Here is a 27,390-nt window from a genome sequence, read left to right on the forward strand (position 1 = left end):
TTGTTTATACTGTACATGTCTATATAAAGACCAGCAGATAACATTTGTTTTCCATTTGGACTTCAGGAGACTGAGCGACATCAACACTCAGGTTTGTCTTTTTTGCTTTAGACAGTTTTATCAGTTTGTTTAATTAAACTCAAGCATGGTGTAAAATAGCATGGTGTAAGTTATCTTTTATTTCTTTATGTTTTTAACAGTTCATATACCTTATTTTACCATAACTTGATTTTATGTCATGTAAATTGCCTGTTGATTATTTTAAACATGTGAATACAGCAGAAGAATTCAAGAAAACAAGACACATCTCTTATAGTTCCAGCAGAAGAACACAGTTTGCTGTTTGGAACACACATTTTCTCAGGTTTGACTTTTTTCACATTTACATTTTTGTTATTTCATTTTTTCTAAAAAACATTTAATCATTTCTAATTCATGCGTGATGTGGGAATGTTTTAAATTTTTTTGGCTATTCAGAATGTAGCCTGTCTTTTATGATGTGTGTGTGTGTCTCACGCAGGTTATAGGCAGATTAGTGATTGTAAAATGCTCAATGTGGAGGCGCTGAACGTGCTTTAATGCATTAGACTGTAATGTTGGAGGATACACCTCATCGATGCAGCAAGCAGATTAGCCCAGAACGAGCCCATTTATATAGTGTTGTGTCGTGTTTGAGAAGCTCGTTCAATAAGGATGATTAAAGTGGGATAAAGGACAGTTTTTCCCCCTGTGGATTGCATTAGCTTCTGGAGTAACATACTGGGAATGCCACGAGAACTGTGAGTGTATATAAAGTACAAATTTGCTACGTTATTGCAGCGTTAAGTGCTCAACTGGACTGATCACGTGTGTTTGAGTTTTCTGCACGTGTTGTACGTGAGGTAGAAACCATTGCAGAACCGAAGCACCAGAACCGGAAGTGAAGGGGCGGGGCTTAAACAGTCATAGTTGCACTACCCATAGAGAGCCTAAGTCTCTCCCCTTCCGGTGGACCACCATGGGACCTTATTTCGGAAAAATATTGTATTGTCAATGGCGAGAGAGAACAAATATTTTGATCTCGTTTGAATTGTGCCCTGAATTACACGTATGATGTTTGTCAATTTAAAATATACATTTTAAAGTCAAGAAAGTCACAGTTTGATGTAAAACTGTTGAGGTATAAGACTGTGAAAATACGTAATTACAAAGACAGACCCAAAAGGCGCACATGCGACGTCATACCTTTGCTCTCAATGAATGAAGCTAACTTTACTGAAGCTAACGTCTGTCATTTTTTCTATAGTCTTACGGTATAATCGTAACGTTACGCCGTCATGCCTGAGTGTTTTGTACCAGACTGCACATATACGTACATAGTGCGAGATGAGAGATGTAGTTCATTGAGCGATTTTCAGATAAAACTAAACGTTACTCTTCTGTTTTATGACAAACTGCGACTTTCTTGATTTTCATAATTACCTTTTAAATTGACAAACATCATATGTGTAGTTCAGGGCACAGTTCAGACGGAATAAAAAGATAAGTTGTCTCTCGCCATTGACTTCCATACATATTTTTTCCGAAATAAGGTCCCATGAGCCGGAAGCGGAGGGGAGGGACTTAGGCTCTCTATACACACATAATTTTCTATTGTTAAAGCTACACTGTGTAACTTTTTTAGTTGATTCTTAGCAAAAAACACTTAGTTCTTTCAAAAATATATGTGTTCATTAATGTATATATTTGCTTCTTTCAAGTAATAAAGTATTCTCGTAAGTTTATAATCTTCCATTGAAAGTACATACGGGTGAGGGGTTCGAATGCCGGTCGCCATGTTGCCCCTCCATCTTGAAACTACATTAGCCAAAGAGGGACATACCTGTAAATTCAAGCTTCGCCTTTCACGCTTTACACTCAGTGACACAGAGACGAATGCGAGGGGGAGATTACTCGTGACTGCGGCAGATTTGAAAGATTGCTGATGGAGGATCACGCCTATTTTCGAGGACATGTAAGAGTCGCCAAGGAAGCGAAAGAGAGAATTAAAACGTCAACGCGACAGGCAAATCGGCAAGACCAAAGTCAATACTGGAGTAACTTTTCCCAGATGGAAAGAGCTCATGAGGAGCAAATATTTTAAAACAGACGCCGAAGTTGCCTGCTTTCTTCTCGACAGGTAATTCAGCCTATTTGTGTAAATTCGAAGTTTTATAGTTGCTTGTCTAACCATAGCATGGTTGTGCATAACGCCAGAACGACCTCTAGTATAACTTGCGTTATTTTTCCTCGCGTCAATGGTGAAAATGTATTGTTTACCTTGTAACATAAATCTGTGCTGCGACGGATCACAGGTGATAGTTTTAAAGGCGCAATTGGACGAAGTCGAACTGGAAGCCATGTTAATCTTGGAATAATACGGCCACCGTAGGAGTTAAAACACCCTTGAAATTGAAAGGAACAGAAACTAATATTCACTGGGTAGTCATATACAATTTCACCGCTAGATGGGGGAAAATATCACACAGTGTAGCTTTAAATATAAGCCGTTTCCACATGGATTTTGATCTGATCTATGTCTACAATATTTAACAACAATACTTTTTTTAATACTTTTAAATAGTTAATTTTCTGTGCATATATGCATAAGATATCATGATGTACAATGAGGATTTTTTTAATTACCATGTTAATGGATAATATAAACATAGTTCATGTTAGTTCATGATACTTTAACCATGTAATTTTGAAAAATATTAATAAACGTGTAAGTAAAATGTCTCCCTAATTGACTGTATTATGTGATAATATTATTTCCTTATATAGCCTATGTTCATGTTGCTGCCCTGGAAAAACTCACTGCATCCACTGTTCCCTTAACGCTGGGTTCTTTGAGAAGCTGAACAAGGTTAACTTTCCCTCACAAGCATAACACAGTGGAACATTCAGTGGAAAATGAATATAAATGTTTGTCAGGTCACGAAAACACTGGATCCAATTGCAAATAAAAATAAGGTTTATTTAGAAACAGTAAGAGAACAAGACAAGGCAGGTTGGAGTGAAGTCTCAGGTCGGCAGTGCAGAGACTGCAGTGGGCTGATAACAATCCTAGAAGACCCAAACCGCTGAAGGAAACAACGGCGAGAAGCAAACCCGGGCAAATCGTCCTGTGCTGAGGCACTGAAGGCAGGATAGTACGAAAGAACTGAAACAGGAACTGGATAGATGAACTGGATAGATGAACTGGATAGATGAACTGGATAGATGAACTGGATAGATGAACTGGATAGATGAACTGGATAGATGAACTGGATAGATGAACTGGATAGATGAACTGGATAGATGAACTGGATAGATGAACTGGATAGACAGCGAGACACAGAGAACCAGTAACAACGATCTGACAATGAACATGACAAACACAAGACTACATATAGGATCCATAAACGAGATGCACCTGCCGCTGATCTGATTGCTCGTCATAGGCAATCAGACCAGAACAGTACTGCTTTTGGTCTTAAGTCTAAAGTTGTTCTGCTTTGATACATAATATGTTTGTGTTTGTGTAGGACAGAAGAACTGAAGTGAAATCAGAGCAGAAGTTTCTGTTTATCTGACAGATTACAGACTGTTGACGTGAGTAAATATTTCCCTTTCTTCTGAATGAAATGAAGTCTTGAAATTGAGGAGAATTTTGAAACAAAGTTATTTTTTTCTTTTCCAGAAGCACACTTTTTTTTTTTATCCCGGCCTTGAAGACCTTGTGTTTTAGCTCTACATCTGTCTTAAGATGCGTGAAAACCAAAGCAATCCTAAATCTTCTGGAAGGAATAAAAATGCTTCCAGGAAAGAGGAAGAAAAGGATGTCCCACTAGGTGACATAGTTGAGAATGTATCATCATATTTTAAAAAGTTTTCTCAGTTTAAAAAATATGCAAAAGATATTAAAAAGAAATATAAAAAGTATTATGATGAACCACTGCCTGATTGCTGGCCAGTTAAGTTCATCAACAGAGCTTGGAGAAAAACACAAACAATGTACACATTCTCAGGAAGAAGAAAATGCTGGTCTCTTGCTATATTATTCCAGGTGATGAAAAGAAGTCATGGTTATGATGAGACTGAAACAGAAGCACAGTCTGATGTGAAGAAGGAGAGACAGCAGTCTGGAGGAGATCCCAGTGCTAATCCTAATAAACCAGTTCATAATCCCAGTGCTAATAAACCTGTCTACATACGCATCCCATTCTCAGAGATGATTAACGGCAAAGAATGCTATAGATCAGATACAGTTGCAGAGGACAATAAAAACAAGACCTCAGAAACAGATGAAAAGGACAATGAAAACAAGACCTCAGAAACAGATGAAAATGATATCATTGGAAGCCCTAAGAATAAAGAATATAAATTAATAGACAAAGTTCCTTCACCTACTCAAATACTCCAAAATCAGTTTTACATTACGTTATATAACAATCAAACCAGGAATGCTGCATGGGTGTATGAGATATTGAACAAGAGTACTCTAGCTAATAATATAGCTGAAAATAAAGCTGATAATAAAGTTACTCAGTGTAAACCCTTTAAAAAGGATGAATCAGTTCATGAAGAGTTCCAGGCAGCTGATGGAGAGAAACCGTATTCGGGTACGGGATACGACCGAGGTCATCTTGCTGAGGCTGCCAATCACAGATGGTGTCAGCAAGCCTATGAAGACACTTATTTGCTGAGCAACGCTGTACCACAGCAGAGTAACTTTAACTCTGGCATCTGGCTAACGTTGGAGAAACTTTGTCGGAAAATAGCTGAGGAAGACAAAGACTGCAACGTCCATGTGTACACTGGACCACTTTACCTATCAAATGACAGAGAGTCAGCGGGTAATAATGATGAAAATAAAAGCAAAGAGGTGATGAACAAGGTGTGCTATGATACAAATGATGCTCCAACGAAAAGAAAAATGCCTAAGGAAAACATTGATGCAAATGAAAGCGAAAAGGTTAATAAGGATATAAATAAAAGCAAAAAGCGTGTGGAATATGAGTTTGTAGGAGGGAAAGCAGTGCCAACTCACTTGTTCAAGGTGATAATTGTGGAGAAAAAGGACGGCGAAGTACTAGCACCAGAATGCTATAAGATACCCAATGAATCGCCCAATCCTATCACTGACGTGGACAATAAGAGATTGAAAACATCGACCATAGATAAATATCGAAGTAAACTGAAAACCTACAAAGAGGCAATTAAAGATATTCAGAGCTTCTCTGGGCTGATCTTCGAAGAAAGCAAAATCAAAGAGGAAATAACGGACGAAACATGGAAAGTGAAATGGAGAAACAAAGACTGGATAGTAGTCAAAGTCAGCGGCTCATACACTGATCACAGTGATCGTGCTGTATTACACTGAACACAGCGAGTCGCGTTTGATCGTCCCTTACGGGTGTGTGTTTGGATGGACTGATCATCTGAAGACGAGAAGAGGGAACGCGTGTTTGACCATACATGTGCAAGTGTCCTTGAAACTTTTCATTGTTATTATTACTACTACTTTTTATACCCCAGTGCCAGAACCCAAGAAAACATCAATTTATTCAAAGAGGATTTAATGAAACAAGACTGGGGCAAAGTGTACGTAGATAACGTGAATGAAGCCTATGATTCATTTTTGACTGTTGTAACATCACTTTATGAAAAAAATTGCCCTGTAGTAAAGAAAGAAGTAAAACCGAAATCTGATGAAAAACCCTGGCTAACTAATGGAATATTAAATGCATGTAAGAAGAAAAATGTATTATATAAAGATTTCTTAAAGAAGAGGACAAAAGAAGCAGAAAATAAATATAAGATATATAAAAACAAACTAACCAGAATCATGAGAAGCAATAAAAAGAATTATTATAGTAAACTACTGGAGGACAACAGAAGCAATATAAGAAACACTTGGAAAGTGCTGAATGAAATTATCAAGAATAAAAAAGGCAAAACAGGAGACACTAACTATTTTCTGACAAGAAACAATATAGAAGTTAAGGACATGACCTTAGCTGCAAATGAATTTAATGATTTTTTTGTTGGAGTTGGTCCAGGTTTGGCTGAGGGGTTTGCAAAGACTGGCAGTATAAATGATGTGCTAAGCAAGAATGTAAATATTAATGAATCTATGTTTGTTAGGGAAACTGATGAAAAAGAAATTATAGAGACTGTTAAAACATTTAAGGGTAAAAAGTCAACTGACTGGAATGGTATTGACATGTTCATCATAAAAAGTATTATTGGTTGTGTTGTTAAACCTCTAATGCATGTATGTAATCAATCTCTGAAAACTGGAGTCTTTCCAGAAAAAATGAAAATGGCAAAAGTGATACCAATATATAAGGCTGGTGAAAAACATACACTTTCAAACTACAGACCTGTTTCACTGCTCTCTCAATTTTCAAAAATATTAGAAAAAATATTCTCTAAAAGGCTCGATAACTTCATTATTAAACATAATATACTGTGTGATCAGCAATATGGTTTCAGGACTAATAGGACAACTTCACATGCACTTATCCAATTTGTGGAAGAAATAACAACAGCAATAGAACAAAAAAAATATGCAGTAGGGATATTTTTGGATCTTAAGAAAGCATTTGATACAGTAGACCACAATTTCTTGATTATGAAATTGCACAACTATGGAATTAGAGGGACTGCACTTTCCTGGTTAAATAGCTATTTACATAATCGACAACAATATGTTGAATTGCAAAACCATATTTCACAGTCAAAGAAAATTACCTGTGGGGTACCCCAGGGGTCAGTGTTGGGACCATTGTTGTTTAACTTGTATATTAATAATGTATGGGAGGTGTCAAAAACACTGAAAACCATTTTATTTGCTGATGATACTAATTTAATCTGTTCTGGGGAAAATCTGGAGCAACTCTTGGATAAAGTGGAAAATGAATTACAAAAGATGAAGAGCTGGTGTGATGCAAATAAACTAACATTGAACTTAAGTAAAACTAAATTTATAATTTTTGGTAATCGTGCCACAACTTTAAACAAAAAGCTTATGATAAATGATATTGAAATAGAAAGAGTTAAAGAACTGAAATTTCTAGGAGTAATAATCGATGAAAAATTATGTTGGAAGCCACATATACATTATATTAAGGCTAAAATATCCAAATCAATTGCTATATTGTATAAAATCAATTACTTATTAAATCAACAAACATTGTACATGTTGTATTGTTCCTTCATACTTCCATACATTACTTACTGTCTGGAGGTATGGGGAAACACTTACAAAACCAACACTGAACCAATATTTATCCTACAAAAGAGAGCCTTAAGAATTGTAAATAAAACCACCTATAGAGCACCAACTACTCCACTATTTATTAAGTTAAAAGCACTAAAATTCAGAGATATTGTTGACTTCAAAACTGCACAAATTATGTATAAAGTAAATAATCACCAGCTATCGAACAGTATACAAGGGTTGTTTCAAATGAGAGAGAGCAAATATCACTTAAGAGGAATATTTGTATTGAAAAAGAAACTTATAAGAACAAATTCTAAATATCACTGCATCACAAACAAAGGAGTTAATGTATGGAACAGCTGCAGTGAAGAGATGAAATCAAGTTTGACAATGAGTAATTTTAAAAGACTATTTAAACTAAATATATTAAACAAATATGAAAAGGACTTAAGGTGATAGTATAGTATACAGGTTCATTGGTCTATATATTAAGTCTAGTATGGAGAAGTTATTATTTGATTTGATAGATGGCAATGAAGAAGATAGATGAAAAAAAAAAAAAATGAAAAAAAAAAGGGAATGTGTGCATATGCATATATGTATGCATCGGTATCTATGTGAATGCATGGGTTTATGTGTATAAGAGGTAGGTAGATGTATACGGTGTATGTAAAGATGTATGTATAAGAGAAGCATCAAATTGTTTTGTATTTAACTAAAGGATAAAGAAAAAAGAAATGGGGTAGGACCTGAAAAGTTTGTTATGAACTTCTTCCTACTCCTTTTGAACATGGGAATTTCTAATTTGAATTATTTACAATAATTTTGGAAGATTGTGCTGAGAAGTACATGACTTTATTTGGCTGTTATTTTAATTTTAATTGTATATATGTATTCATGTTTGTATATTTTTTTATTTTTTTACATGTTCAAATAAACTACTACTAACTAACTACTAACTAACTAACTATAAATGCACAACAAATACCACAGAAAAGCAGCGGTCGTGTGTGTTCAACATGCTCCAATATTGAGTAAAACACATCCCATGTGGAGACATGAAGACAGTGCAAACTGTACAGTTCTGTAAAGTACAGGATACTTTGAAGAAGCTAAAATATAACCGTTTTGATTTATTTCACCTTTTTTAGTTCTTACATAACTCCTATTTTTCCTATTTATAGTTGTTATTCTTAGTCTATAATTCTTAAATGTGGAAAAACATAATGAGTTTCCAAATGTGTATCTGAGTGAACAGCATTCAATGAGAAAATTATAGATATTTGCTCATGTTTCTATCGTATAGTTATCTATTTTTGCAATGATTCGGTATTTGTTTTGCAAGACAATATAAGGAGGTGATGGAGAAAACGTCTCGGTTACTGATGTAACCCTCGTTCCCTGAAGGAGGGAATGGGAGACTTTACGACGAACGTGAGCGACTGAAAGGGAAGCAAATACTGATTTTGTTCTTGTCTTGATATGTCTATTTTACAGTATACATTACATTACAGACATATTGTTTTGGATATTATTTTAGTCATTGATTAACACCTTTTTCTAATGCTTTAATATTTGTTGTTGTTATATTGTATATTTCATGTATGTTTAGTAATGATTTCACAATATTGTTTGTAGACACAATCACAGCAATAAAGTATCTGACACTGACATTGAATTGAAACAAACACTCTCAATCAGATTTAAAACAAAATGATCTATTGTTAAGACCCATTATTGCTTAATACTTTCCTGAGAATATTGTTGGAGTGATTAGACATCAACTGCACTGACCGTGGATCAGATCATGTTTTTAGAGACAGATAAACCTGTGTCCAGCAGATCTGCACTCGAACTCTCACTGATGACCTTTGAACTTCCGCTTCCTAAAGCTAAAAGCTACACCTGCCGTTCTCTCAGGTTTCCCTGACCGATTCCTCTTGATGTTTGATATAAAGAGTGTGATTTATTACTGGTTTGTGTGGTGTATTTGTTTTCTTAAAAGTGTTCCATACTATTATATTGTTATATTGAAAATGCTTAATTTCCATTACATTTAAAGTTGCAACCACTTCTATTAAATTTGTTGGTTGCAATTGTGCTATTAATTACTTTAATTAATGAATCCTCCAAATAATTAATGATTGTTTTTCCAACCTTGAAACAGAAATTTAAAAAGGTAGTATACACATACAAACAATAGACAAAAATGTCATCAGTCGTGTACTTGCCCTCTCCGTATGGCAATGAAGGAAGGATAGCTGGCAGAGTGCAAGAGTATCGAATTACATTCGTGTACCGTATGACGAGCGGTTACAAGCGGTTACGAGCGGTACATTTCGTAAACGAGCGGTTTGTGTGAGAAAACGAACAGTATTTATATCATTTATACCTCTTGTACACAGCCACGTCCAAGTGATCTGAGGGCGCGCGTGCTTCCTCGTGTGCGCGTGTTCTGGCTTAGTCTGCGCAAGCGCCGGAAAGCGCCGGACATGATCTCGAATGTGTACAAGAGGTAAAAACGATATAAATACTGTTCGTTTTCTCACACAAACCGCTTGTTTCGTGTCTTAGGCCATCAATGTGTACTTATGATGGGGAATTGTTTCATTTGGACTTCTCTGTGCATGCTCTTTCAGATAGTGACCATAGACCTGCATTATTAAAAAATATGGCATAATTTAATCATTGTACTCTGAAAAAAATATAGAAAAGATGTAATTTATTAAAAGTGCATTATTATATTGGTCTAATTGAAAACCATGTTGTTCAGTTTAACTAAAAGCAAATTGCAGTCCACATAGAAGAATTGAGAATAAACGGACTAACAAAATTCTTCAAAAGTGAAAATTCGAGCTAATTGATTTTGTTTATTGTGAAATTAAGTTGTAAAAAGACAAAAAAATATACATTGACCCACATTAACATTTTAGTTTATGTCTAAAGAAAATATATTGATTAACTATGGTATGGCCTTTATAATAAATCATCTGTTTACATTATACAAAGATTTTTGTTTTTTGGAATATAAATATTTTTATCAAAATCAAAATATAAGATTTGAAGTAAACCAGAAATATAATTTAATATTTTTTAAAAAAAAAGTTGGTCCAAAGTATTATTATTTTTTCTCTGTGAAGGTCAGAAAAAAAAAAAAAGAAAAAAAAAAACACACTTCATAACTATATTAACGTATTACATCATTATTTTATTGCTAGACTAATGCCTCGTTTAAAAGGCTAAGCTTTAATGACGCTGGTGCCCTCTGCTGGATATTTAATTTGTTGCACTTTAGGATATACATATTATTTCTGAATCACCTGACTATCATTCCTGTAATTTCTTTGGTTTAGATTGGGAGAACTGAATTAAAAAAAAAGAAATGTGTTCATGCCCAGACATGCAACTATGTTGCTAAATCCCGCAGCAGTTTTGTAGCTGATCTGGTCCAATTTCTAGCAGATTTTTGTTCATACTGTGTGCGTACATCTTAAAAGTAGCTTAAGTAGTTAAATACTCTTTCATGTATATATTGGTAGATTTAGTTGCTGCTACATGACATTTAAGGGATAATAATGTATATTGTACACTTATTACAACAATTTATTTATGTATTTTACCACATAATTACGGGGACATGAATTGAGATTAATGTTTTAAATCTTACATATTTGTAAATTAATTTTGCACAGCGTACAAAACAATCGTCCAGACAAGATGATCACAACAATATTATCGAACTCTGTAAAAAATAAATCAACTCTAATTTAATTTTCAATACAATCAAAAACGGAGACACAAGACGGCAGGTTGTATTTGAATGAAACGAGAGAGCAGTTGTGACACATGGATGTGCGCTGTGTTATAATGCGTTGCTATTGACAACGGTCATTATAAGGAAGGAAATGCCACAGAATATAATCTTGCTTTAAAAAGTGCATAGAGCAGCTGGTTTTATTTGTTGTTTGTTGATTTTCAAATATAAAACTTGTTGAAATGTTTTCAGTGTGAGCATCAGTTGTTTTTGAACACTTTCATCTTGTTTTGTTTATTGTTGAACAAAACCATGATAATACTGATAATCACAATAATTTTGGTCACTATTATCATGATATAAAATGTTCATACCGTCCCATCCCTAATCTGACCTGATGTCTTATTTCATATTTTTATTTCAGAGATGTCGGAGATCAGCTCCAGTCCAGATGATCCGGTGATCCGGGTTCTTCTGATAGGCAGGACGGGTTCTGGGAAAAGCTCATCTGGAAACACTTTACTGGGAGAAAATAAGTTTAAAATCCACAAACGTAAGAAAAAACATGAAGTTGAAGTGTGTGAGGGTAAAACACAGATTGGAGAGAAGCAGGTGTGTGTGATTGATTGCCCAGATCTACTGGATCCAGATCTGAATAAAGAGAAGCTGGAGAAGATGAAGGATCAGCTGATCTCGGGATGTTCATCAGGACTCAGTGCAGTTCTGCTCACCGTTCCTCTAGACTAGAGGAACCTGTGGGAAATGAGGAGGAGGTCCTGGATTATATTAAAGGTTTATTAGGTCCTGAAGTTCAGAAGTACATCATAATTCTGTTCACACGAGGAGATGAACTGGAGGATCTGGATCAGACCATTGATGAACATCTACAAGATCATGAGGATCTCAAGCGACTGGTGACTGAATGTGGAGGAAACTTTCACTGTTTCAATAACAAGTGTAAACATGGTGATCAAGTCCCAGAACTACTGCAGAAAATTGAAGGAATGATGATGAAGAACGGAGGGAAATTTATCATGGCCCAAATGAGGAGGAGTGACAGCAAGGGCAATCTTGATATCAACTGTAAGATGATTTGCTGTTGAAAATTAATTCAGTACATGCAAGTTATTCATTGAGTGTGTAAGGCACTTATATTTCTCATGCTTAGAGCATCGTCATATTAACAATACTGAGATTTAATTATGCAGTGCATTGATGTGGTTTGATGTTTCTGTTGTAGTTTCATCAGAAGATCCAGATCAGATTCAGATTCAGATTAGACTGGTTCTGCTGGGAAAAACTGGATGTGGGAAAAGTGCCACTGGAAACACCATCATCGGCAGAAACCTGTTTAAATCTTCAGCCATTTCAGACTCTGTGACGAAACAGTGTCAGTCAGAAATTACAGTGAGTTTTGGTAAAGAGATCTCAGTGATCGACACTCCTGGACTTTATGATAATAAACTCAGTGAAGATGAGATTAAAACTGAAATAGTGAAATGCATAATGTTATCCTCTCCTGGACCACACGCTTTAATTATCGTCATTAGAGTGGGTCGATTCACCGAGGAGGAGAAAAACACAATACAGCAGCTCAAAGAAGTGTTCGGAGAACAGATACTAAAATACACCATGATCATCTTCACCCATAAAGACCAGTTAGAGAAGGAGAATAAAACCATTGAAGAGTTTCTACAGGAAAGTGATCCAGATCTTCAATCCCTCATACAGAGCTGTGGAAACCGGTTCTTCTGTTTAGATAATGAGTCTGCCAGTTTCCCACAGTTCAAAGATCTGATCGGAAAAATAGAGAAGATGGTGGCAGAGAATGGAGGGACACACTTCATCAATAACACCAAACACATTCAGGAGATTGTGAATCAGAAAATGGTTGGGAAAGTGGAGCATTCAGATTCAGCGGAAGTCAAGTCAAGTCAAGTCAAGTCAAGTCAACTTTATTTATATAGCGCTTTTCACAATACAGATTGTATCAAAGCAGCTTCACAGTATTAAATAAAATAGTACATCAGTGTTAGTTTCTAGTGTAAAACGTCCACGTTTGGTAATGCTGATCAATAGTATTGTTGATTGATTAATTAAATTAAGTATCCCCAACTGAGCAAGCCAAAGGCAACAGTGGCAAGGAATCGAAAAACTCCATCAGGTGACCTAATGGAGAAAAAAAAAACCTTGGGAGAACCCAGGCTCAGTCGGGGGCCAGTTCTCCTCTGGCGCTTATGAACTAGAGACCGGATTTAACTGTAAGATTAAAAATATTATATAAATGCCTGGCTGAAGAGATGCATCTTTAATTTAGTTTTAAACTGGGAGAGCGAGTCTGAGCAACGAACAGTATCAGGAAGACTATTCCAGAGTTTTGGAGCTAAATGTGAAAATGCTCTCCCTCCTTTGGTTGATCTGGATATCCTAGGTATGACCAAAAGCCTTGAATTTAGTGATCTTAAAGAGCGCGATGGATTATAGGGCGATAGAAGATCCGTTAAATAGACTGGAGCTAAGCCGTTTAGGGCTTTATAAGTCAGTAGCAATACCTTGTAATTAATACGGAACTTTATAGGAAACCAATGCAGTGATGATAAAATCGGTGTTATATGATCATATTTTCTTGATCTAGTAAGAACTCTAGCGGCGGCATTTTGGACTAACTGTAGCTTGTTAATTGAGGATGCAGGACAACCAGCTAATAAAGCATTACAGTAATCTAGTCTCGAGGTCATGAATGCATGAACTAACTTTTCTGCATCAGAAACTGATAGCATATTGCGTAGCTTAGCAATGTTTCTAAGGTGGAAAAAGGCTTTTTTTGTAACATATGAAATATGATTTTCAAAAGACAGGTTGCAGTCAAGTATAACACCCAGGTCTTTTACTGTAGTGGATAAAGTAACAGGACATCCTACTATGTTAAAGTTGAATTGTGAGAGGTTTTGTGGGCGGTTTTTTGAACCAATAAGTAGTACCTCTGTCTTGTCTGGATTTAATAAAAGAAAATTGCGCGTCATCCAATCTTTTATATCTTTAACACACTCTGTCAATTTGGATAATTTAGCGTTTTCATCCGGCCGTGATGAAATATAGATTTGAGTGTCATCAGCATAACAATGGAAACTAATTCCATGTTTCCTTATAATATTTCCAGGTGGCAGCATATATATTGAGAATAATAGAGGGCCTAACACAGATCCCTGTGGCACTCCATAGTTTACTGGAGTTATGATCGATTTTTCTCCATTTAAATAGACAAAATGGTAGCGGTCAGATAAGTATGATCTGAACCAGCTTAATGCTTGTCCTTGAACACCAGTATAATTTTGTAGTCGATCTAAGAGTATTGTATGATCTATAGTATCGAACGCAGCACTAAGATCAAGTAAAACTAGTATTGAGATACAGCCTTGGTCAGAAGCTAAGAGTAAATCATTTGTGATTTTAACGAGCGCAGTTTCAGTGCTATGATGCGGCCTGAATCCAGACTGAAACTTTTCATAGGTGTCATTTTCTTGCAAGAAAGAGCCCAGTTGGGCAGACACAACTTTTTCTAGTATTTTAGACATAAAAGGAAGATTTGAAATGGGTCTATAATTTGCTAGGTTATTTGGGTCTAATTGTGGTTTTTTTAATGAGAGGTTTTATAACTGACAGTTTAAATGTTCTTGGAACATGACCTAAAGATAAAGACGAGTTAATAATATTGAGGAGAGGCTCTTCCACTATCTATCGGTAGCACTTCTTTCAATAGTTTAGTTGGTATGGGATCTAATAAACATGTTGTTGTTTTAGAGGAAGTGATTCAGTGGTTAATGAACCGTTTTTATTAACCGTTAAAATATGAACCGATGTTTTTATTACCTTAGAAAGACATTTCTATCTACATACACCACGGGTCCCCTTACATTGAAATGTTTTCTACAGTAGCCCTAAACGGACAAGCGCGTTTCATCACTATGTTGTTCTTCATGCAAAGAAGCTAGCTAAAATCAGTGAATAAAACACTGACACAATGATGAACAAGTAGCAATAACATATTGTTTTACTGAACAATTAAGTAAACATAATTTCTTCATTTATCTTTGTAAAGTAACCTCATTGCTTACTGGCTACTCCCTGCCGTCTCAGAGGACGACATCTTTTCCTGTCGGCCACCGTAACTTCTGTTGGTTGCAATTCGCAACCTCACCACTAGATGCGGCTAAAATTTACAAAATGCACCTTTAACAGTTCATCTAAAATGACCAAAATGAAGAAAACACTATATTTGATTTTTGGCTAATTATAAAACATGCTGGTGACGTTCTAAATGCTTTTTGCGTAGTTCCTTATACTTGTTTTATGAAATGAAGTTTATTTTGTGGCTTAAAATAATTACATGGTGCTCAGAGACATGTTTGGCTTGGCAAATTCGTTGCTAAAAAAATGTTGAAAAAATTCATGAAATCATTACTACTAAACTGTAACGGAATATTTTGTTCAGGTGACGCTTGTTTATTTGTTAGTATAGCCACGGTGTTAAATAAAAACCTAGGATTGTTTTGGTAACATTCATCATGTTTACTGTGGCAAGCAGGACGAGGCTGACGGCCGCGGGAGAACGGCAAGAGGCCGGTGGTGTCAGTAATGACACCACTACAAGATTCTTAATACGAGTATTAGTAGACTGTTAGGGTAGTTAAAAACTTACTTACATCTGTTATGGAGCATCAAAATCAGATTGGCTCGGACAGGCTGTGCGCCTCTAGAAAGATATTCAGTTTGGGTCCAAGTCTCAGACTTGCTGGAACTAGCATGATAAACCTGACAGTATGTGTTTACACTGACCAGACTGGGAAGTTATGTACTTACTTTGGTGCCCAGTCAAGAGCTTGATTGCCACTGTAAACACAAACAAAATACCTACATTTATCATGTCGTTCCAAACCCATAAGACTCCCGTTCATCCTCAATGCCAAAAATTGAGCGTCAGCGTCAATTCTGGCAGGCCAGGTAGTCAAGACCATAGATATCATATAAAGGCTAGATGTCTCGTCCGCGCTGCTGGCCAATGGAGCTCGACATCCGCACACGGCGGCCATCTTAAGACAGGGTGCTCGCTCACTCATAACATGGTGCATGTACTTTTAAATAACCATAACTTGCTCAATTTTCTACCGATTTTCAAACGGTTTGGTTTGTTATAAACGTCAGAGATGTAGCTATTATACTGCATACATATGAATAATTATGTTCAAAATGTTTAAGCATTCAGAATTATAGCCACGTTAATAACGTTTGTAAGAAACCAAACCGTTTGTAAATCCGTCCAGATTTCAGCGAGATAAGAGGATTTGTGTGCGTGCTGCTCACTCACCTTAATTCACAGAGCCCTGTCCTAAGATGGCCGCCGGTGATGCCGGAAGTGACTCCGCCTTAAGACATCTAGCCTTTATATGATATCTATGGTCAAGACGCTGCTAATGCTGTTTGCTAACAACACTGTCCCGTCAGCTGATCTGCTCCAGCTGAGCTGCATTAGCTCGTTAACTCCCCTTGCTGCTCAATGGCCAAAGCTCAAACAAGGCGCCCTATTTAAAGCACATTCAGTCTGCTCATACATGCTTGCTGCTCGCTTCTGCTGCCCGCCACCTCCCCAGCTCCTCCTTATGCATAACGTGGCATTTGCTTTGTCATGTTGCTTGCTCTGTTCACAGGGGGATATTTTAGCTCTCACAGTCCTAAACTGTGTGAGCGTTCCCTAATGCTGCTGCTGCTGTCCTCTGGCTCTCTGCTATTTCATGGTGCTCATGAAAGGTCAGAGGACTCCCTGAACAGAGCCATACCGCCAAATTTCAATTCAGGAACATCAACTTGTTTGCAATCTATTCTATAAAAATTCTTTATTTTTATTGTCTGTGTGTTCTTGACTTAATGGACCTGACAGAACTATATTTTTAATGACACATCAGAGATTTCTGCTATCCACCCAAAACTTTGACGTTCATAAAAACATTGTACAAGTAATCTATAGTATTTGAGCAGTTTAATCCAAGTCTTCAGAAGAGCAGATAATTTCATATATTACAAACAGATTTCATTTACACTGTAAAAGTTAAGCAAAAAAGTTTTTTTTTTTTTTTGAGTGTTAAAAAAACAAAAAACAGTTTTAGTCTTTCTACTTAATGTTTTAATTCAATGTGTTACGTGCTGTTGCGAAAAACAAGTGTTTACCTTTTTATGTATTTTGTTTTATTAATCATGGGCTTCTGTTGCTCTTCTGAACTACTGAAACTAGTTACTCAAGATTGTCCTCATCTGTCTTGTTATTTGATTAATAAGTGAAAAAAATACATAAATAAATAAATCACAAATCAAACATTAAAATTCAAGAAACCTTGTAATTGGATACCAACAGTACCCATAAAAGCGGTGGAATAAGCAGCCTCAAAATGAGAAGATGGCAACAGTGGGAAAGCTGAAATAAGAAACATCCCTCTTCCTTCTAAAGCAAAAAATATATTTTGAAAAAAAAAAAACCTCAAACACTCTTGGCCTCTGATTGGTGAGGAGACCACATAGAAAGCTGTAGTGCTGTCAAGATTCGAGTAGTTGAGGTTTCATCAAATCAATTTACGATCCATGATGATTAACCAGAAAAAAACCCAGAAGTGCTGCGACTGTCACACACACATCAGATGGACTTTGTTTTCAGTTTGCACCATTTGTCATTTACATTTATATAGCACTTTTAACAATATAGATTATTTCAAATGAGCTTTACAGTGATAATAGGACATTTTACAGAGATTGTTTTGGCTTTACAGCAGCTCTAGAATAAAGTTATTCTCCAGCTAAAGTTATTACCTTTTTTTGTTATTACCTTGTTACCTAAATGACCTTGTTTGTCTCTTGTATTTACAGTAAGTTCCTGTGTTTCAGTTCTTAGTTTCGTCTAAGAATATGTGTGGTTGTGCTTAACCTGTTTGGATCTATGTTTGCCTTTTGTATTATATATTAAATATGTTTATTTGATGACTTTCAAATTACTATCATTTGATGACTATAAGATGACTTTCATCTTCATCGTCGTGTGCCTATCTACAACCGCTAGTTTTGACAATGAAATTTGAAATCATAATATGTAATGGTACTATTGTGAGGGCAATCTGACCAATCATAACACTGCTTTTTGTCTGAAAAACACACAGGAGAGTTATATGTCAGTGTACTCAAACTTAAAATATGGTGTGCATTGACGTCTTTCTGCGGTTGAAACAACAAACCTTCTGATGTTCATTCATGTTTATTACGTGCTATAACTAGAAGAGATGATCGGTTCACATGCTGCTTAAAGTGAGGTGCTACATACAGTATAAAACCTTATTTCACTTCAATATTAACTGCTCTGTCTTATCTGTCTTATCTGTTGTGTCCTCATTGCTCTACGATGGATTTTTCACTGCGTGAGAACATGATGTTTGGCGTGAGAGCCCCATGGCTTATCAGTGACTACATGTTACTCAGAGCTGCTTCATTAATTATAATAAATGCTGCTCGATCCACACAGTCTCAGTCTCTGCATGTACTGCTTGTTTGGGTTTCCAATAAAGTGCATTCGGGGACGCATATAAAGCGCATATGCATATGTACCGTTTTATTAAAGCAATAAGGTACTCGAGTATTGTGAATAAGTCACAACTGAAGGGTGTTGTTAGGCATGACGTGAAGCGGAGTAACCGGAGTAACGATACAGCACATGCCTCCAGTACCTTATTGTTTTTTTATAAAATGGTTACCACACAATAAAAAATATTTAAGCCAAAAAATATGTATCAATGCATCTTTTATGAAGTAAAATCACTAAAAGCCTTCCTTCCGCTAGAAAAAAATAGTCCCTGACCGTAAACAGCAACAGAGTGTTCCTATGCGTCATCTCATGGAGTTCAAATAGAAAAACAGACTAACTGCTCCCATACACTGTGTCATTATTTGTATGTAACATTTCCAGCACATCTACTGATATGTACACAGTGACTAAAAGTGATTTTGCCAAGTTATCAAAAAAAAATTTTTTTCCAAGATTCAAGATGGCGCCGATGTGTGTGGCTAGCCGTCTGTCTGGGGGATATGTTGGTGTGTTGTTTTTACTGTGCTTAACTTGTTTTACCAAACAAATCTGTGGACTCTTGTCTTATGACCGGGACCAACTTCTGTCCATCAAGTCAACTTTGAATGATGCGCTGACAGCGGATTGTACAGGAGAGGGCCGTGATCCCCCTCCCTTCCTGGCCAGCGTCCCCAGCTATCTTTGGCACCCGGTATACGACGCGCCACGCAAAAAGCGCCGCCGTAAAAGAGGATGTCGAGGCGGCTTCGCGGTCAAATTGAAGACACTGCGGACACCCCATCTGATGTCCAGGGGATGGATATCATCGTTCCTGCAGGCAGGTGTTCATGGCCGCTTTGTCTCGCGACGCTTCTTGGAGGGACTGTGCGGCTGGATTCAACCGGTGGGGATGAGCTCTCCTGGAGTTCCCCGAAGGTTCGTGCCACCACGCTTAAAGGGGAGAGGTGTGGATCTCAAGAATCTCCGCAGCCTGCGCCATGTGAAATGCCCGGTTAAAGATTTAATACCAACCAAGCTGGCCTTGGCAAATGCCCGCTCTGTGGTAAACAAAACTTTCATTTTAAATGATTTTATTATGACAAACGATCTGGACTTCTTCTTCATAACGGAAACCTGGCTTAAGGTAGGAGACTCATTACCGCTGTCTGAACTGTTGCCTGAGGGATATGTATGTATGTATAAATTCTCCTCGCCCGTCTGGTCGCGGGGGAGGACTAATGACTATATACAAAAAATCCACTCAATGCCAATCACTCACGGTCGAACCACCGAAGAGTTTTGAACTACAACTGTTTCAAATCGCAGCTATAAACCCTGTTACGGTGGCTTTAATATACCGGCCCCCAAAACCAAACAAGGCTTTCGTTCAGGAATTCTCTGATCTTTTGAGCACAATGTCTACGAATTATGACTGTTTCTTACTTCTAGTTGATTTTAATGTTCATATTTGTTGTGCAAATGATACCCTCTCAAGTGAATTTCTAAATTTGATAGAGTCGTTTGATTTAATACAATGGGTTAAAAGCCCTACCCATAAACGAGGACACATGTTAGACTTAATTTTAACCCATAACCTGCAAATAGATGATGTAAATATCTGTGAGACTAACTTTTCTGACCATATGCCAATAATCTTCAAGACTTCTACTACCATCAAACCTGTTTCCCAGGAGGACTCTAGGCGTTGGTCAAGGAGACTAAACAGCACCTCTAGCACTGACTTTGCAGCACTATTTAAAAATAAGTGCAATATTTTGATGCTGGAAACCCCGCTTCATCTTTTAAGTGTTGATGAGCATTGGACTGTACTAAACTCAACCTGCATGGATATTTTAGATGTTATTGCTCCGCTCAGACTGACAAGCAATAAAAGAAAAATAAATCCATGGTTAAATGATAACACTCGGGACCTCAGAAAGCAATGTAGGCAGAGTGAGAGGAAATGGAAAAAGAGTAAACTACAAGTCCACTATGACGTTCTTAGAGACGCTCTATTTAGTTATCAAAAATCTGTAACCAAGGCCAAAAATACTTACTTCTCCAATATAATTAGGGCCAATAGTAATAACTCAAAACTCCTATTTTCTATTATTAACTCTGTAATGCAACCTTTAAATAACATACATCAAAAGCCCTCACTTATTTCCTGTGAGGACTTTCTTAATTTCTTCAGCCAAAAAATTGTTAATCAACGCTCCCAGATTCCTTTGGTAAATACAGATCCATCTAACTATTCTGCCTGCACTGCTAAATGGGGTGCCTTTGAACCTATTACCTTGACAATTTTGGAGGATATTGTACAAAAACTGAAACCAACTTGCTGTGCAAATGACCTGATGCCTAGTCGTTTGTTAAAGCAGACCTTTGACTGTGTAGCACTGAGTTTCGCACATTTGTTTAGTAAGAGCCTGTCCAGTGGGACATATCCTCAAGAGTTTAAACATGCTGTGGTGACACCGCTGTTGAAGCGGCCAAACTTGGGCCAGGATGATATGAAAAATTACAGGCCAATTTCTCAGATTTCATTCGTTTCAAAATTTTTTGAAAAAGTTGTGTTGCAGCAACTACTATCATTTCTAAATAAAAATGTAATAGGAGAAATGTTCCAATCAGGGTTTAAAACTGCCCACAGCACAGAGTCGGCGCTACTGAAAGTGTTAAGTGACATCTTTTTGGCCTTAGACAAAGGAGATGATGTTGTTTTAGTGCTGCTTGATCTAAGCGCAGCTTTCGACATGATTGACCATGACATCCTTATTTCCCGTCTGGAACACTCAGTAGGTTTAAAAGGCACAGTTTTGAAATGGTTTCAGTCCTACTTGAGTGGTAGATGTTTTTCAGTTAACTATAATAATAGGACCTCAGGAAAAAAAAAAACTTCCGTGGGGGGTCCTGCAAGGGTCTATCCTTTCTCCAATACTATTCTCATTATATTTGCTCCCTTTGGGAAGCATTTTTAGAAAGTATGGAGTGTAATTTCATTGTTACGCCGACGACACGCAAATGTATCTACCACTCAGCTCTACCAGTTCATTCGAGTCACTTTTAGAGTGTTTAAAGGACGTCAAAAACTGGATGGCTAAAAACTTTTTAATGTTAAATGAGGACAAAACAGAGGTTATTATATTTGGCCATCAAAATAAATCAGCAGAAACTATATTAGATTCAAGTCCTCTAGCATCTTACACGAAATCTACAGTCAGAGATTTAGGCTTTTTTATCGACAATAACCTAAAAATGGACAAGCAAATTAATTCTGTGGTTCGGGCTTGTTTTTACAATCTGCGTCTATTAGCTAAAACAAAACCATTTCTATCAAATAAAGACTTTTAAAGAGTTATCCACACTTTTATCTTCTCAAGGCTCGACTTTTGTAATTCGTTGTATTGTGGCATCACCGCCGCATCTCTGTCTCGACTGCAATCGGTCCAAAATGCGGCGGTTGAGGCTTTTAATGAGGATAAAGAAATATGAGTCGATCACACCTGCACTGGAGTCTCTAAATTGGCTTCCAGTACAGTACAGAATAAGATACAAAATTTTACTGTTTGTATATAAATCGCTAAATAATCAGGCCCCACCATATTTGGCGAATCTCTTAACTTTGTATACCCCCTCCAGAACACTACGCTCAGAGAATCAGGAACTATTGATAGTGCCTAGAACAAAACGCCTTCATAAGGGTGACCGGGCGTTTGCGGTAACAGGGCCGAGACAGTGGAATGAGCTGCCGCTATCTATCAGGTCTGCAAAATCGCTGTCGATTTTTAAGCATTTGTGTAAATCGCATCTGATGTCGTTAGCCTATAATGAGTAGATGTGAAATTCTATATGTTATTTATTGACTGGTCTAGGTATGTTGTTATTTTTATTCCTCATTGGAATCTGTATGTAAAGTACTTTGGTTCAACCCTGGTTGTGTTTTAATAGTGCTATATAAATAAACAAACAGAAACAGAAACAGAAGTTAGACATGATGTTGTTCCTGGAACATGTTGTACTGTAAACAACATATAATAACAGCATTCATTGGTGGACAGGTTTGCTCTCATTGGCTGCTAGGCTGTAACAACATCACTCTGTATACCTTGTCTAACCTCTCGAAAAAGGTGATGTTGTCAAACTTACCTCCGTTTATCTCTGATAAAGCGTTTTAGAGTATTTTAGCTCGTTATGGAAAATTGGTTGGGCAATTAAAATGATTCCTCTGGGTTTGAAAACCCCAGAGTTGAAACACGTCATGTCATTCAGACGTCAGGCTGTTATAATAATAAATGCTGAATTCGCAACGCTTGGTGTGTCTTGTTGAAAATATATGGTCACATTAAAACTAGGGGTGTGAACCTACACTGCTCTCACGGTTCGGTTCAATATGATATCACAATGCATCACCGAAAACCTAATCAGAGATTAAGGGTGCTTTCACACTTGGTTCGATTGTCTGTTCCGAACCCGAGTTCGATTGCTCCCCCCTCCCCCTGCCCCCGATGGACTGTGTTCACATTATATTATTTGCATCCGAACCGTGGTACGCTTGCATCATTAAGCTGCAGCTGGCGCGTACTCGTGTTGCTTGGTAACTGCTATGAAAAGGCGTCAAAATGGATAGAATTGCTCGCTTCACATTTCTTTTTCTTTTTTTTAACCTTTGGTTTTGTTTTCAAAGAAAATATACAGAAACACACTTGCGTCTGTCTGCCGCAAAAGTATTAAAACCGTTCCAAAGACAGCGCGGGATGTCCGCCGAAGACAATTTTTGTGGAGGCAAGCAGAAATCATCTCTCTGCTTGCATGCGTCAATCCCTGTTTTCGTCAAGGTAAGCGTATAGACCCTTTTACAGTTGTTAAACACACACGCACGCAGGCACGCACCACATTATACGTCATCAATAGCGGTTCACTTCCGCGATTTGGTACGATTGCGTTCATATCAGCAGCGAATCGTACCCGAGTTCACATGAACCGTACCCCAGACCACCTTTTTAAGCGGACTCGAGTACGGTTCGCGGGTGCGCACCCGAGTTCGGAAAACAGCGTTCACATCATCCAAACGAACCGAACTATGACGTCATTCGAACCCGGGTGCGCACCAAAAGTGCTAGTGTGAAAGCACCCTAAGAGTATTGGGATGGTGGGGTTGATGGATAAGTGTTTTGAGTGAATGTCAATGTTGAATGTATGTTAAATGTTGTGGTAAACATGGATACTGTCATGTAAGAAACATTTCAGACTTCAGTCTGACAATAAAGTATAGAGTAAAGTAAAGTATCACGATGCACTGCATCCTCGATCTTCAATTTTAATTCACAAGTGATCTGTGCATACGCCTGTTTGCCTGTTCGGGAAGTCACAGTGACATTCCAGTTTAAGTTTCAAGGGAGTAAAGCCTGTTTATGCCAATAAGAAAGTGAAATTCTGTCAAATCAATTTTGTTTTAAAGAAATGTTCATTTAAAAGCAGCGCTCATTCCTCAGTGTATTATGTGATTAGATGCAGGAACCATGGGCACATATCCAGGCCTGGTCTCAGATTTGCTGAGAGTTAGCCAGCCCGAATTCCAGGCACGATTCGTTGACCGAAAATGCGTGCAAGTCCCTACCCTCTAGATAGAGACCAAACAAGCAGGAGGACTGTTTCTCTGAAACAGGATTTTTAACTCACTGCCTGCAGGGCTCAAGGGAGGTCTCTGCAGTGCCAGATATAAGTCCCAAGAGGGTAAAGAGCGGGTTCTGTCTCCTTGCTCCCCTCAATAACCTAACAAACAATCAAGTCGTGCTTCCCACGGATTTGTATCCACTGCATCATAATGTGCGTCAATACAACAACAACATTTTGAGGTGGAGGAGACAGCCCTCGGTCCAACCCATTATCAGGAAAGAAGCTTGCTTTTAAGTTAATGCCATATAAAGATGTTTGAATGCTGCTTGGAAAGAACCTGCAATACTTGAAACTTGTATTTGACTTCCACTTTTTGAAGAAGAAGAAGAAGAAGAAGAACTGGGCGAGATGGGCAGTAGTTGATCAAGTTAGTTTCCTGAACTTAATGTTTCTTAACCAACCATGAGGGGGAAGAGAATCTTTCTGAAACCACCAGACAGACGAAGACTACAGTGAAGAAGAGCAAGAGTGCTTGAAGAAGACAACAATGTAAATGACAGAAGAAGGACAGTCTGTATAATTACAAACTGAACCTCAAAAAAGAAGCAGCACAAGTGAGTCTCCGTCAATTCTGAAAGTCTTCAACCAGCGGGCAGGGGAATATTACGAGTGAGCTGATTCAACTGAAGCACATCCTTCAAAATGACAATAATGTATAGCTATAGGATCTAACAATGACAAATCATGCATTCAGTTAACATCCAACAGTTATCTGCTATGAATACACAGAGTATGTGTCTTGAGACATCTCAAGATCAAATAAGATATTCATGTTCATTTCCAGTCACAATCCTGCCTCCCACTCTCCCACCCGGACCCATACTGTGTTTGTTTGTTTTAGTTTTTCCTGAAAGTTATGTCATTTACTGGAAAGAGAAAGCAGACATATGATGTCTCAATAACATGCAGATCCTGATTGGCTGGCATACTGGAACAGATACTGAGAAATACTTTACAGTGAGCCTATAATGAGCCACGTGAGACATTTTAAATCTATACATAAATGTTAATATAGATAAATATGAATACAGTTTGACAGAGACTTTTTTTCATTGTCGGTTTTTGTACATATAAAAACGTCTCAGGTTACGACTGTAACCTATGTTCCCTGAGAACAGGGAACGAGACACTACGTCAGAATGACGCTATGGGGAACGCCTCAGGCGTGACAGGTGTCTGAAATCAAATATCAACTCACGGCAATCATGTTGACCGGCGACAGCCCGTGAATCATCAGCTTGATTGATTAACGCGCGACCAGAATGTATAAAAGGGAGCCTGGAAAACATGACAACATCCCATCGTCTGAAGGGACTGTTGCAGGCAGGCCCCGAGGCATGGCAGGAAGACGTAGTGTCTCGTTCCCTGTTCTCAGGGAACATAGGTTACAGTCGTAACCTGAGACGTTCCCTTTCGAAAGGGAACTCTACACTACGTCAGAATGACGCTATGGGGAACGATATACCAACGCCACCATGCTAAGGGGAGTGCATGCCCTCAGGTCACACTGGGCTGTCAGTGACAGCATTCCCTACGGTCATAGCCCAAGCTAAAGGATACCACAGAAAAACCTCCACAAATTTAAAGGAAGGTCTACCTGGGCCAGCTCAAAGGCCTAGGACCACAATTCAAAAACTAGAAAGGGTCCCCTTCTAGGGAATGTGGCTAGGGGACCCGAGGGAACCCCAGCCAGTCACTATTCAGGGGAACGTGCCACCTGAAATGCCACCAGGCAGGCCTGACCTGGTGTCACTACATAAGACACTAAGTCTGGCCACTTCCTGTCTGTCTGAAGACAGAGCCTCTGGACACTTGCCTTTAGGTAAGGCATCCAACCCAAGAGACTGCAAAGCAGGCAGTGAACCACTTGGCCCGGATTTCAGAGACGGGATATCCTGGAGAGTATGACTCAGCATAGTGCTTTACAACCCTTGCCAGCGAGGGGAGTTTCTCTACTCGATCCACGGATCTACCCAGTGTTTGTATTTCAAAACACTGAGGAGGTCTTTGAGGACCTAGGACTGAAATGCGGGATATCCCGGAGAGTATAACTCAGCATAGTGCTTTACAACCCTTGCCAGCGAGGGGAGTTTCTCTACTCGATCCACGGATCTACCCAGTGTTTGTGTTTCAAACCACTGAGGAGGCCTGTGAGGGCCTAAGGGAGTTCATGGGAGTTCACTTACAGAGAGGCCTGGAGAGGCCTACTACCTGTTACCAGAAGACCACCTTAAGTGGAAACTCAAAATATGTTGGAACTAAACTCCAGGGAGGCCTGGAGAGGCCTACAACCTGAAAACCATGCTGAGTGAAAACACATACAGTATGAGTTAGCTCACCTTCAGGAAGGCCTGGTGAGGCCTCTGACCTGATAACCACAACATGTGGGAGCTCATATTCAGGAAGGCCTAGTGAGGCCTATAACCTAATAACCACGTTATGTGGAAGCTATATTCAGGAAGGCCTGGTGAGGCCTATAACCTGATAACCACTGTATGTGGGTGCTTATACTCAGGAGAGCCTATTGAGGCCTCTGACCCTTTCGGGGGGACCAAAAACGACCCCCATGCCAGGGAGGCTATCACACTTAATGCTGAAGCCAACAACCTGTTTAGTACCCAAGGGAAGCGGCAGCCTCCACAGGACGACTAGAGAGCAGAGAAAGCCTGCACATTTACACCAACATGGTCTCCAGAACTTATTCTCAAAGTGAAAAGTTCATAATACAGAGCTCAGACAGAGAAAGGCTAAAAACAACTCTCCAATATTGAGAGGGCCCTTATTCTAAACTACTGCCTGCAATACCGTTTGCATGAAAGCCTCAGCAGGATGACTCTCGAAAGAGAGGAGGCCTGACATGCTAGAATATAACTACTGCACTCTTTTAGGGAGTGAAGCCGAACTGTATATATGGAGGCCTCAGCAGGATGACTCTCAAAGGAGAGGAAGCCTAACACATTTCTAGCAACCATAATCAAAGCTCAGGAAGCGAAGGGCTTGAAACACCTCCTCAGAGAGGGAGGGCCCACTTCTCAGACTTCAACTCAAATGCTGCTTGCATGGAGGCCTCAACAGGATGACTCTCAAAGAGAGGAAGCCTGACACATGCTAGAGTATAAACCAAAAACA

The 27,390-nt window shown here is 38.2% G+C and overlaps 1 protein-coding gene and 1 pseudogene across 2 annotated transcripts; both read left to right on the forward strand.

The window, feature by feature from the left end:
• Positions 1 to 275: 275 nt before the first annotated feature.
• On the forward strand, positions 276 to 8,350 carry LOC311287083 (uncharacterized protein). Its single transcript, XM_084403673.1, has 3 exons — positions 276 to 364; positions 3,549 to 3,615; positions 3,704 to 8,350. The coding sequence occupies exon 3, from the start codon at positions 3,770 to 3,772 to the stop codon at positions 5,384 to 5,386; it is 1,617 nt and encodes a 538-aa protein (XP_084259799.1). The 5' UTR covers positions 276 to 364; positions 3,549 to 3,615; positions 3,704 to 3,769; the 3' UTR covers positions 5,387 to 8,350.
• A 3,061-nt stretch (positions 8,351 to 11,411) lies between these two features.
• LOC311304059 (GTPase IMAP family member 8-like) lies at positions 11,412 to 26,913 on the forward strand (annotated as a pseudogene). The gene is made up of 3 exons: positions 11,412 to 12,068; positions 12,226 to 12,918; positions 26,777 to 26,913. The product of its transcript is annotated as a GTPase IMAP family member 8-like (transcript).
• The last annotated feature ends 477 nt before the right edge of the window (positions 26,914 to 27,390 follow it).

The sequence above is a fragment of the Rutilus rutilus genome (genome assembly GCF_951802725.1).
Source record: "Rutilus rutilus genome assembly, chromosome: 1".
Taxonomy (NCBI): domain Eukaryota; kingdom Metazoa; phylum Chordata; class Actinopteri; order Cypriniformes; family Leuciscidae; genus Rutilus; species Rutilus rutilus.

Bases quoted from the DNA above. Each gene is read 5' to 3' on its own strand.
- LOC311287083 (XM_084403673.1), top strand. From the start codon at position 3,770: ATGCGTGAAAACCAAAGCAATCCTAAATCTTCTGGAAGGAATAAAAAT.